Source organism: Balaenoptera musculus, chromosome 20 (assembly GCF_009873245.2).
Source record: "Balaenoptera musculus isolate JJ_BM4_2016_0621 chromosome 20, mBalMus1.pri.v3, whole genome shotgun sequence".
In the NCBI taxonomy this organism is placed as follows: Eukaryota; Metazoa; Chordata; class Mammalia; order Artiodactyla; family Balaenopteridae; genus Balaenoptera; species Balaenoptera musculus.
In genome coordinates this window covers 13,101,577-13,115,642 of record NC_045804.1, presented here as the reverse complement: position 1 = coordinate 13,115,642, position 14,066 = coordinate 13,101,577, and the positions used below count along the sequence as shown (strand labels likewise).

At 50.1% G+C, this 14,066-nt stretch overlaps 1 protein-coding gene across 1 annotated transcript in view; it reads right to left on the bottom strand.

Moving 5' to 3' along the window:
- Positions 1-14,066, bottom strand: part of TBCD (tubulin folding cofactor D) — a 175,603-nt gene that overhangs the window by 124,612 nt on the left and 36,925 nt on the right. The window contains exons 8-9 of the mRNA XM_036835790.1: positions 4,038-4,083; positions 2,442-2,574 (exon numbers count right to left, since the gene is read on the bottom strand). Coding sequence (XP_036691685.1) covers positions 2,442-2,574; positions 4,038-4,083 — 179 coding nt within the window. The remainder of the gene's footprint in view (positions 1-2,441; positions 2,575-4,037; positions 4,084-14,066) is intronic.

The following is a 14,066-nucleotide window of genomic DNA, read 5'->3' as shown; positions in this document are numbered from 1 at the left end:
TTATAATAAACCAGTAATCTCAAATAAAATATTTCTCTGAGTTCTATGAGCCACTCTAGCAAATTATCAAACCCTCCAACCTGTAGCCAGACTGTCAGAAACACAGGTGACAACCTCAACTTGCAATTGGGGTTGACAGAGGCAGGAGAGGTGTTGAGGCGGGGGGAGACAGTCTAGTGGGCTGAGCCCTTAACCTGTAGGATCTGGTGCTGTCTCCACAAAGACAGAGTCAAAACTGAGTTACACAGTAGGACACCCAGCTGGTGTCCGACAACTGCCTGGTCTGGAAAAAAACACACATCAGAGTTGTTGTCAGAATCAGAGCAGCAAGGGGTAACTGAACCAGGGAGAACGTCACCAGGCACCACGGGATTGTCGTCAGGATCATAAAGCTCCCAGAAAGCAGCAGGCACTTGGCAACGACTGTCGACACGGTTACTGTTCTCCTCCAATGAAGACACACAAGGACTTTACCTCACAGGAAAAGTTCTCGATATCATCCAGCAACCAGGGACCAGACAGGCTGCCACTGGACTTTCCCTCCTGACTTAACCACAAATCTAGACAAAGTGTATATACCAACCGCTGGCAGGCACAAGATGACAACCAAGGCAGGGCTACAATCCCTCAGAGCAGGGAAGCCCCCAGGTGCACCCAACTTCCCCTCTGCTTCCTCCCAAAGGCACTTTCTAAACCACAGCACAGGAAAGTACAGCCCAAGCATAGCCGCCGTCCTGCTGGGCAGAAAAAACAAGTCACGACTAGTGAGATGGCTACTAAGTGGGGATAGACGCTGAAGGAAGGGGAGCTGAGACGGCATCCCAAATTCTCCCTGGATCCTCAGGCAGCTGTGAGGCGTGTGAGACCCAGACGCGCCATCAGAGAGCAGCTGGGAGGCCAAGAGACAGAGTCCAGAGGGCAAGTAACGCTGGGCAGTCACTGAAGTGTGGGTCCAGCAGGAAGGACTGAAAGGCCACGTGTGACACATGAGCAGCTGCTGCAGGAGCAAGGGCCACACCCCGGTAGGGGGAACTGAGAAGGCCTGCGTCCCAGACAGCAGGAGGGGCAGTGCGGCCAGTTACCTGCCTGTCCCTAAGGGGAAGGTAACCAAAAAGGGAATGAATCTAAAAGATAAAAAGAAAATGTATCAGAGGGGATAAAATGAAAAAATGACGGAAGAGAGAGAAAACAAAGAGCAAGATGGGAGACTGAAGCCCCCACGTTAATGGTCACACTCAGTGTACAGAGAGATACAGACTGAACAAAGTAACTGGGCTGCTAAACTACTCTCCTTCCCACGTAAACGCTTGGAGTACCTGTGATAGTTCATTTTAATGTGTCCAGTTGACCGGGTCACAGTGCCGAGATATTTGCTCAAACATTATTCTGGTTGTGTCTGTGACAGTGATTTTGGGTGAGATTAACATTTAAGCTGTGGGCTTAGTAAAGCAGGTTGCTCTCCCCAGTGTGGTGGGCCTTGCCCAATCCATTGAAGGCCTGAGGGTCACAGACAGGCTCACTCTCCCCCAGTGAGAGGGGTACTTCCTGCCTTCAGACTCAAGCTGAAACATCAGCTCCTCCCGGCCTCCAAGCCTGCCAGATTTGGGGACTTGCCAGCTCCACAAGCATAAGCCAATTCCTTATGATAAGTCTCTTTACACACACACACACACACACACACACACACACACACACACACACCAATTGGTTCTGTTTCTCAGGGGAACTCTAATACAGCACAGAATGTTAATTTTCCACAGCATCTGCAAAGTAACCACTAACACTGAGTCTCATAAACAACTTACAGAACAAGCTGTATACAGAACACCCAAAAGGTATTTCAGTAAAACATCACTAAAACATAACACACTTCTCTGGAATTTCCTATAATTGGAGACAAACTTAATCAAATAATTCCTCCCAAACCACACATATGAATACCTGAAATAAAACTGAAGACTGCTAAAATGCAGTACCACCCCCAGCACAGTAAATAGTCTGTTTCCGTGGGAGCCACTACTTCAAAAGAACCCTTAAGACATCGTTTCCATCCACAGGCAGAGACAGCTCTCCTTTCTGAGTAAACCTCGAGGAAGGAGCCCAAGACCCAGACTGAGCTGACCAGAATGGAGCTTTCCCTACGGTGCGACCTGCCGGTGAGACTGCCCTACACTTGAATGACAGGCACTCTCAGTGAGTGCGAAACAAGCCTTCCTTGTCGTCAGTTCCACTTCAAGATTCTACGTGGAAGATGTGGGGTCAGAAAATAACCAAAAGAAAAGCTGTTCCTTTCAAAATCAGAAACACTCCTGAGACTGGGAAAAAAATGAAAGCAGGAGGACACGTCAATCAGCCCGCTGTGTCCAGCCACCTGAAACACCTGGCCCCGCGCCAGCCTCCCGACACACCCTGGCCGCACGGTCACCATTCAGTCCACCCACCTCCACTTGGCCACCTGGGGCTTCAGGAAGGTCAGGCCCAGCCGCTGCACGAGCTTCACCCCAAGCTTCCGGAGCAGGGTCCGGTTGCTGTCGGGGAGCCTGCAGTCGTCCAGGCACTGGAGAACGGTGGCAGCTGTGAACACAGAACATCCCGCTCAGTTTGGTGGGAAGGGTTTGTGTCATCTCCCAAACCCACCAACCCCACCTGACAGGCACGACACCAAAACCAGACACTTCCACAGGCCCCCCGACCCCAGTCAGTGTGAAGGCCTACATCTACGCTGGACCCCTTGAGCTCTGCTTCATCAAGACCCCTTCACCCCATGTCATTTACTAAGTGCAGCTGGAGTCGGACCTGCCCAACCCTCTCACTGTGAACCACGGATCTGGAGATGGAACGTAGAGGAACCCAGGGAGGGAAGAGCGTCCTGGGCAGGGAGAGCGGGCACGTGCCTGGCGGGTGGAGCACACGCTGCAGGCCACGAGGACCATGCAGACAGGCTTGAGCATGAGGCTGCAAGAACGGGGAGGGGTCTCTACAAGCAGGGAAACCGTGTGATCGGGCCCCCCTGCTGTCAAGGCTATTTGGGGCAATGAGGAGGGCGTCGGGGGAAGCGGAGGCCAGGAGAGCACACAGGACCATGTTTCGTGTGAGACAAGGAGGGGGCGTTCAAGACAAGTTGAAATGGCATCTGGGTAACTTCCCAAAAGACCCAAACGGCGCACAGTGACCAGCGTGGGTATAACTGACAGTAAATCAAGATGGACCTGGGGTCTGTGTGTGTGAGTCCGTCGAGGACAACGTGTGACGATGCTGAATGGCGACTGCTCATGCTCTCAGGTGTGACAATGACATCAAGGTTATGTTTCCAAAAACAGGCAACAGATGCCAGTGGAATGATAGGGTGTCTAGGTGGTGGGTGAGGGGGAGCATGGATGAAACAGGAGTGCCCATGAATTAAAAACCTGAAGCTTGTGATAGAAATATGAGAGATCACTATACCAGTCAGTCTTCCTGTATGTGTATGAAATGTTCCATGATGAAAACTTCAAGAAATAGACTCTACTACCTAAATCTGATTCATAAATCTTCTAAAACATAGACTAAGAAATTTCTTTTGTTCCAGGGAGTAAGCCTTCCTGCAGCGAAAATCACTATATTGATTTTCATAAGTTGAGGTTCAATCTAAAATTAAGAGAATGAGGCAAAAAGGGCAAACGATGTAGCCATGGTGCTGGGAAGAATGCAGTTGGGCCCCCAGGAAGCGAGCCAGAAACCTCAGGGCTTCATCTACATCCCAAGGCCCGCAGGATCAAGACCAGGCAGTCACGGCATCAGGAACCCAGAACTCCTCCCTAAGAGGCCTGAGGCCTAACAGTCAGATTATTAACACATACACACACACACACACACACACACACACACACACACACAAAAAGAAGACCGAAAAAAAAAAAAAAAGAACTATGATAGTATCCAAATACAGCAAGTCACAGATTTTTGTGCCTGTGAATAAACTGTTAAGGAGACACATTTGATCATAATTCAGGCAAACTCATGTCACAAACACACCCTCACTTACAAATAAACCTTACCGTAGGGTAAACAGTCTTCACGTTTTCCATGCTTAAATATTTGTGCCTTAAAAAAAAGAAAAAAAAAATTCTATTAGAATTTGCAAATACATTTACAAATTTAAAACATAAATTATCAAAACAATTCATTGCATCTTCCAGGATTTTTATTCTAGACACTCGCCAGGAAATAACAAGAGAACAGTTTCTGTACATGACAAAGAAAGGAATTGTAAGGAGAGTAAAGAATCGTACCGGGTTTCCATGACCAGCGTGTAACTGAAGGTACCAAAGGATAAGAGTTACAGGTCGAATTATCCCACACAAAGGTAAGGCACCCACATATTCATCTTCGTTCTGAGCCGACAAAGGAGAAAGGGCCCCTCCTGCTTCTCACACACGTGGGGCTGGCAGCCTGTCAAAACCTCAAAAACCTGGATTCCTCAACCTGAAATTTTACCCTCCACTTTCAACTCTGCAGGACTTGGGTATCCAAGCCCTTAAACGAAGAACCCTAAAGCCAAGCAACTCTAAGAAAACAGCTAAGGAACTTCTTCTCCTTCAAGAATACTATTTAACTGGCAAGGTGAGATCGCTTCTGTCTTAGACCGTCTGAAGGTACGTGGGCCCGACTGCACTGGACCCCGTCCCCCGACACCAGGTCCTGCTGGTGAAGGAGCTTCTCAGCCGAGGTAAAGAGGGTGAACACCATCCCAGACACTTAGTCAATGGTGTTTCACGTGGAGACCAACCACCCGGGGGCCCTGGACACTCTGAGGCAGGCTCACAGGAGAACAGTCCACAGGGCTCAGACCCACAGGCCCAGGACATCCCAACACTCAAAGCACCGTGGAACCTCCCAGCCAGTGGCCCATGGTTCCACCGCCTCTCCCAGCACACGTGACAAAGGCCTCACCTCGCCAGCCCTGCTCTGGCCCTCTGCTGCGAAAGCCCCTCGGCAGAAGTCATGCTTTCCTTCATGCTTTCTGCCCTTCTTCTCCCCCCAACAACTCAACCCCAAAACCATGAGCCAGCCATCAGATTAGGAAGTTCAGGGCATTTCATTCCCCCACACCTTCCCGTGACCCACACTACAAATGGAGAAGGACCCCCAGACATCCACGGGCCACATCTGAAATATCCCCATTTCATGACTGGTAAACCACTCCCAAAACACTTGAAATCTTTGTCTTTACAATCTGGGTTTATGATGAGGGGAAAAGTCACCTGCATCCCCTAGCTTCTTCCTGGTGAACTTTTTTTTTTTTTTTTAATTTTATTTTTGGCTGCACTGGGTCTTTGTTGCTGCGCACGGGCTTTCTCTGGTTGCGGCGAGTGGGGGCTACTCTTCATTGAGATGCGCGGGCTTCTCATGGCGGTGGCTTCTTGTTGCGGAGCACGGGCTCTAGGCATGCAGGCTATGTTGTTGTGGCAAGTGGGCTCAGTAGTTGTGGCTCATGGGCTCTAGAGGGCAGGCTCAGTAGTCGTGGCGCATGGGCTTAGCTGCTCCGCGGCATGTGGGATCTTCCCAGACCAGAGATCGAACCCATGTCCCCCGCATTGGCAGGCAGATTCTTAACCACTGCGCCACCAGGGAAGCCCCCTGGTGAACTTTTAAAGGAGTCAGGGAGGTGGCTCGGTGGATAGGAAGGAGGAAACCATCCTGTAGCCGGATGAGTCTGAGCAGGACGTGCGAACCCCAGGTGGGCCACCCACAGCCCTGGGCACAACGCCCGCCACTCTCCTCCTGCAGCAGAGGCCACGAGAGCAACCCCATCTACGCTGGCCATCAGCCTCCTGCCCCGACTGCCACAACAGGACCAGTGGACTGGCTCAGGAGGACAGACACCCAAGCTGGTGGCCGTGGAGCTGGTCTGGGACCAGGAGTAAGGAAAGGGCGGGCCGCACCATGCAGCCCACTGTCGTCCCTCACCTGCCTCGCATCCCTCCAGCTCCGCCGCGGCCTCCCCCAGGAGCCAGGCCAGGCCTTCATACAGGACTCAGACAGTCAAGACCCCAGCAGTAAAGCTTACAGAACAGACCACTGTGGTTAGATATCTCTAACTTTAACAAAACTAAATGTCAGGGGGTTCACATAAACAACCTGGATGCAACGGTCTCAGCTCCAAACTGCCTCACATACAAACCAGGACAGAGAACCTGGCCAAGGATGGGGCTTCACCGAGGGTCCAGCTCCTCCTCCAAGCAGGAGGCCCAGCCTGCAGGGCTGAGGGGGCGTCTCAGGGCTGGCCCAGCCCAGGTCACAGCGCCAGCGTGCCCTGCAGACACATACCACCTCCCCTCTGTTCTTGGGGCACAAAGCCATCCACGCGGCCAGTGCCACTGCACACAAAGACAACCCGTGCCACAAGGAAACAGCTGACAACACGACAAGCACACAAGTTATAAAAACCACTCAGGTCTCAATCAACTTTCAAAGTTATAGTAATTATACGCTTAAAAACGCAAATAAATGTCTTGGTATAAAAATAACTAACATAAATTCTGCCAAATTTTCTAAAACTGTGAAGCTCACTCTAGTACGCCAACAGCTCTATGGTAGAAAATACCACCAGGAAGACTTACCGTCTCAGCTGCTGAAACACCAGAATCACTGCTGTCCTTTCTGAACCCTGCCCACCCCAAGCTCCGTGCTGAGTCCGGGCGGCAAGAGGGGAGGCCTTGCCACACCCAGCTGCATGGCGGGCAGACACAGCCAGATTAACAGACATGAATGCACAGTTAAGCATCACTGAACTCGAAGTACCCACTCTGTGTTCTCTTCCAGTGGACACTACAATCAGAATTACTATCATGTGGGAAACAACAAAACTTTCTTTTGTTTTAAAAAGAAGTCCTCAAAATGGTATGCTGATTATGTAGAGTACACACTGAAGCATTTACAGGCAGTGGAGTGATTTAATTTAAAACAGTTCAACAGCACAAGTGTGTGGTTGTACATTTTATTTTAATATACACACATGTGTGCACATGTGCACACACACACAACATGTATACATAAAAATAAAGTCAGGGATTCAAGGACTTCACAAAAGAGCCTACAGAAGCTAAAAGGATAACAAAGGAATTTTATAAACAACTTTACAACAACAAATTAGACGGGACTTCCCTAGTGGTGCAGTGGTTAAGAATCTGCCTGCTAACGCAGGGGACACGGGTTTGAGCCCTGGTCCGGGAAGATCCCACATGCCGCAGAGCAACTAAGCCCGTGTGCCACAACTACTGAGCCTGCCCTCTAGAGCCCGCAAGCCACAACTACTGAGCCCTCATGCCACAACTACTGAAGCCCACGCGCCCTAGAGCCCATGCTCCACAACGAGAAGCCACCGCAATGAGAAGCCCGCACACCGCAACAAAGAGTAGTCCCTGCTCGCCGCAACTAGAGAAAGCTCGTACACAGCAACGAGACCCAATGCAGCCAAAAATAAATAAATATATATTTATTTATTTTTTAAAAAAAACAAATTAGACAACCCAAAGGAAGTGGACAAATTCCAAGACAAATTCCAAATAAGCAAAAATGACTTAAGAAATAGAAAATCTCAATAGACTTGGATCATGTAAAGAAATTTAAATTAGTACTTTAGAATCTTTCCATAAAGAAAACCCCAGGCCCACATGGCTTCACCAATGAATTCTAGCAAACATTTAAGGAAAAAATACATCCTACATAAACTTCAAGAAAACAGAGGAGGAACAGTTCCCGGTCCTCGCCTGATACAAAAGCCACAGACATCACAAGAAAACCGCAGATCAACATCCCTCATGAACAAACGTATAAAAATCCTTAGGACTTCCCTGGTGGCGCAGTGGTTAAGACTCCACACTCCCAATGCAGGGGGCCTGGGTTCGATCCCTGGTCAGGGAACTAGATCCCACATGCATGTTGCAACTAAGAGTTTGCATGCCACAACTAAGGAGCCGGCGAGCCGCAACTAAGACCTGAAGCAACCAAATAAAATAAATTAATTAATTAAATAAAATAATTTTTTTTAAATCCTTAACAAAATACTAGCAAAATGAATCCAGGAACATATTAAATGGATTTTACTCCATGACCAAATGGGATTTATTCCCCATCTGCAAGGAATGCAAGGCTGGTTTAACATTCAAAATTGATTTATATAATACATCGTATTAGCAGAATAGAGAACAAAAACATACAATCAGCTCAGTAAAAGCAAAAAAAGCACCTGACAAAATCCAACACCCATTCATGATAAAAGCTCCCCATCAACTACAAATAGAAGGGAACTTCCTCAATATGATAAAGAGCATCTATGAAAACCCACAGCTGGTATCATACTTAATGGTAAAAGACTGAACACTTTCCCCTAAATAAATAGCAAGAAATCGCAACAAATTTTCGATGGAGTGGTGAGAAGGTGCGCCACGCTAGAAGTGGGGCTACAAGAGGAGGATCCAGCTTGTTCCAGATGACCCAGAGGGGCTCCACAGAGTCAGCAAAAACACAGAGCAGAATCTTCCAGAAGGGTGGAAGGAGGTCTAAGCAATCAACAAAATAAATTAGAAGTAGACTATATTAAGGGCTAGTGAAGAAAAGAAAAAGATAAGCAAACTACAAGAAAATCAAAACTGTACAAGTTGTGGTCCACATATGAAAGAAACAAAAATAAGACAGGATTCTGATCAATGGGAATGTTAGAAAGTAGACTCCATCTGACATTAACACCAGGCACAACGCTCCTTCATAAGGACCCTGGGACTGCAGAGCAGAAAACGAACCCCTGTCATGAATGTTATTGACTGTAAAAGTTACAAACCAATAATTCTAAGCCCAAGACTTAGAGAAGGATACAGAACGGAAGGGAAATGCTGCCAACTGGTATCACGTACAAGTGAACGCACACAGGCACGGCTGAGAAGAAGCAACGAGCGAGGCAGGCGGCAGGGGAGGAAAAGCACCATGACATCCTCTTACAAAGAGGGGTGGGATCAGGAGACCCTGTGGAGAGGGGATGGCAGAGAAAACAGGTCCAGAGCACCTAAAAACAGTGACATTGTCAACAAAGCTGGGAGATGGCAGGAGGGACGTCAGCAAGCCAGCAGATGGGCTGGAGCACATCGTGCAGGAGGAAGGGGCAGCAATCACCCTCAGCACAAAGCGGGCTGTCTCCGGGAGAAGGGGCTGTGCGGACAAGAGCGGACAAGGGCTGATGTGTTTTCATCACCAAGCCTCTGGACTGCTTAATCTCTTCAAGTGTAGAATAAAAATGATTTTTCAAAGAAGAAGGAGCTCCTCCTACTCTACCCGTTGAATGTGCTGAGGATTCTCCACGAATGTCGCACAGAGAAGCATCCAGACCCCTGACCACCTGTGTGACGGGGCCGGAAGGCGTCCTCTCTGAATCTCAGTTTCCTCAGTAAACGACATGCGGCAGTGTCGGTACCAGTTTGCTGAGCCACTCAGAGAATAAAATGCAAATGAACATAAAACGCATTATATTAACCAATGAGATCAGAATTGTCTCCTACCTGGTAAATACAGACATATTCCTTTCTTTTGTCCGAAAACTATTTTAAGAACTCTTCCCTAGGTTTCATTTACAAAATTTAAAGTTAACTTACTCCATGTAAATTCAAATGCATCCAATTTAATATACTTTAGACATAAGTCATCCATTTTCAGAACAATTACTCCTGAGCAGAAACACCTGGTTCCTTCCATGCGAGGACTTGGAATCCAGGAGGGAGCCAAAAGCACCAAAATACCCACTTACAGTCTGCAGACCAGTGGCGTGATGGGGTCCACGCAATGTGCGATGAGATGCCTAACAGTGCCGGCGGCGGGGCTCAAAAACAAACCTCACCGAGAAGCTTCCCTTCAGCAGCTCTCAGCACAGGGACAAGGTCTACCGATGGGCACCCCATGCAGGCGGGCCGCGGGTACACTGTTCTACTGGAGCATCGGGTCAGATGGGCACCTTGGCCTGTTCACCCCCCTCACTCCTGGCAGCTTTGTTATGAATAGAGCAGAGCCTCCTTTTACTCTCAAATACACAATGTGGATAAAAATCATACGGCCACCCTATGTGGCAAGTTCTCTGACCTCCTCCCCTCCACAGCCGGGGTCTCTGGGGTCAATGCCTCCCTCCCTGGGGCCAGCGGTCTTCCAGCTGCTTCAACCAACGGAGCCAGGCGGAAGCAACACTGTGACTGCCAAGCCCAGGACCCTCTGCCTGGGACGCTGCCCCTGGAAACCCAGCAGCCACGTGCAGAGGCGCCACGCAGGAGCCACAGTCCACAGGCCCAGCTGAGCCTAACCCTTCTAGTCACCCACACGGTGCGGGCTTCCCAGGCAAGGCCCTTGGCAGCAAGGGGCAGAGACAAGCCCCCCCCGCCCCCGCACCGGCCCATGCCCTGGCCTGTCAGGACCCACAGAATCCACACACAACAGCTGCTGTGCGAAGCCACAGGCTTAGGGGGTGGCTTGTCCATGACAGACACAACTCCCTCCTCAGGATCCGTGTGAGGGACTGAAATCTCACCCTGCAGGCACCACCCTGGCAGCAGTGTGCAGGACACACGGGGAGGCCACTCTCAACGTCCGGGAAGCTGAGGGGGGGCGCCTAGACCAGGGCAGACGGTCTGCAGGGGGAGGGAGGCTGGACAGGCAACGGCAGGAAACAGAACTGACAGCACCTGGTGACCACTTAAACGCTCTTTGGTCTCATTCACTAATAAATAATAAGAATTTAAAATACGAGGAAAAGCCCCAAATGCTCTCACACATGAACATCCTTCATTTGCCAAATTCCTTACAAAGTCTAAGTAAGAGAAAAGAACAAGTAGTGAAGACTTCCCAGGACAACTGTCACTGACACAGCCCGCCACTGGGCATGGGTAGATGGTGACAGGCCCCCATGGTCCCCACCCCCACAGAGGGGACCAGCCCCGAGGCCAGGCTGCAGGCCACTGTCTGGACCAAAGGGGACCCAATACCCCATCTTTTATGGGTTCAAGGTGAGTTCTTTTTATCCCTACACTTTTCCTGACCTTGAAGCCCACAGGATTTCCCAGGGGCGGGGGTGCTCTGTACACACAAAGGCAAAGGTCACAGGAGTTACGGACTCTCCCGTGAACAGACTCAGAAGGGCTAAGGGGATGAAAAGGAACAAAAATCACAGAGGGCCAGGGCTTTGATTTTGTTTCTTGGTCTATTTTTCCACGTAAAGTAGGGCCATCTTCACTGTCCTTCCCTCCTGAGAGCACACGGTCCAACCCGGCATGTGCAGAGAACAGTGACCCTCAGCAACGGGAGGAAGCAGCCGACAGAAATGCTCTGATCTTCAGATGGTCAGGAGGATCCATCAGCCAAGCCACTAAATGGGGAGTGTACCCCATTTTTCATGGAAGCATAAAACATGAGCCAACTGAAAACCACCAGCTGGAAGCACACACTCCATACAAGCCATCACACCACAGAGAGACGAGACCATACAGCACGCCCATCTGAGGAGAGATGACCGCCAGGTCTGTTCCTGTTGTTCTCAAAACTAGCACAGCACAAAGTGCAAACAAATGCATTTCTCAGTAATCACTCTAAACCACCACACCTTCCAATCACTACCCACCCAAGCCAGCTCTTCTGCACCGTGCAACCAGCTTCCCTCCCCAGGGCATGTTCTCCAGCCATAAATCACAGGCTATAGGTTGTTGCGAGCAAGTCCGCCCGGCTCCCAAGCAGGAGATGCTGGTCTGAGGCCCCTGAAGGCACCACTGAGTCAAGGGCAAGAAAAGCAGCTCCACCCTAGGCCCTGGGAGAAAGGGGCCCACACCACACGGCTCAGGGGTGCCACTTACTAGCACCCAAGAACTACCCTGCGAGCTGATGAGCACTGGCACTGCGGGGCACCTCGCTGCATGACGGCCCCACTCCCAGTCCCTCAGAAAGACGTGACATCCCAAACACACCGACCAGCAGACAGGATGGGGCTCAAGCAGGGCAAGCTCCCCCGTTCTGTGCTCCTGAGTCCTGTCCCAGGGCAACAGAGGGGACCACGCCCCAGTATCACAGCTGTTCCTGGATGTGCACACACAAAGGGGACAAAACATAAACAGAAAGGACCATCAGCACTGACACACAGTTTCAGGCTGGACGCCACTCCAGAGCTTGATTGATGGTCCTTGCTGGAGCCACAGAGCCGAGCCAGGACCAAACCTTCCATGGAAGGCAACAAAGCCCAACAGCTTGGCGCCCTCTGAGTAATACCCAAGGGCGCTATACAGACGAATTCTCTTAACTCACACTCCAGGCCCCCCTTCCCTGCAGGTCAGAGAAGAACCCCACCACCTGCACCACCCTCCACCCCGCCCACCCTGACACACACACACAACTACTGGCTTGCAAAAATAAAAGGGAGGGGGAGGGCCACCACCACCCCAAGAAATGACAGTAACCTGAAACTGTACGGGTGAGCACTAAGAAATACAGAAGGACAACTGGCCTGAAGGCTGTGCCCACCAGACTGCGCTCAAGACCAGGCCTGAGGGAGGGGAGGGGGCAAGCCAGCCCAGCCAGAGGCACCTGCCACCCCAAGAAGAAGCAAGACATCTGTTCTCTCGAGAGGTGCCTGGTTTACTTCCTCAGGACTGCAAACATTAAGGGGAAAACAAAAAGCTTCCAAATGTGGAAAAATTTTAGTTGTTGAAATTGAGTTTTCAATGGCTAGGATAAACAGCTGATTATTATCAGCTAGGACCCAGAATGAAAAAATACAATTCTGATAAAATACATTTATATCAAGTAAACTATAAAGGATTTTAAGTACACAAATATGTAAATAAAAATTAACTTCAAAGAGAAATGTTTAAATGATCAAAATAATCACATTAGTTTTATCTTCCCATTATGTGTTAAATCTTTTCCTAACCTAACAGTGAAATCCCAATCATAAACACACACCTTCACAGGAGGGGAGACAGCCCGGCCCACCCCAGTCCCTGACTGCAGCTTCCTGCGTCCTGTCTGGAAGATGAGGCTGCACGATGCCCAAGAGCCCAGAGGACACTTGACGACTGTGACCTCCTGTTTTCAGATGTCAATCTGCTCATAACGACATATTCCACCACCTCATTATCTACCCAGCTTCCTCAAATGTTCTAAACAGCCCCCGTGAAGTCAGGATCCTAATAACAAGCTGCACTAAGATGTTCCCGTTTAAATGACCCCTCCTAGACCCTAGCGTTTGGGCTGCCTGTGGTCCTACCACTCGGAGGGGCCCAGCTTTCCAGGGCAGGGGGCGGATGACTGGGAAGCCACTCGGGGTGGCCCTCGTCCAGCCCACCCACCCCAAGAGAGCGTGGTCAGACTCTACAAACCATGAGCAACCACACAAAGGTACAGGCACAAGCAGGCTTTCTACCGCCCCTAATACAGGAATTTCAAACACCATGAAGCAAAAAAAGCTAAAAGCTCTTCCCTTAAAAGGGTCAGAATCAGTCTGAAGAGCAGTAAAGATGCTGCCACACCTCGACCTCCACTACGGGAAGAGCAAGCCTGAGGATGGCAAAGACCCGCAGGAACAATCTTGGAGGGAGAGCCAGACCAGCCGACGCCAGTCCCTCCCGAACATGCCTTGTTAGGACCACTTACTCAGTGCCAATGATTCTTCAGATAAAAATCGATTCTCAGTCGATTCACAAGTACCAGAAACACTGATCATACATCTCCTATTTGCCTAACAAAGTGACGTGTAAAGGATGCAAAAGGCACAATTCCTGCCACAGAAACTTAGAAACAATCAACATAAAGCCTGCAGTTCCCAGAGCAGAGGTCTGAGGAGGCGGCTGTGACACACAGGGGAACGTCCCGAGAAGAGCTGGCTCGGGCGCAGGAAGTGGCAGGGGTCGTGCTCTGGTGCCAAGACCTGGGGGAGGAGGGGGCTCTGTGCGGAAGTGAGACAAGAGGAGACACAAGGAGGAAAGGGAGGAAGAGCCTCGCCTGGGACCAGATGGGCAGAGCTGAGCCCACTGAGGGGCTTTGACAGGGCAGGCGACCTGGGCAGT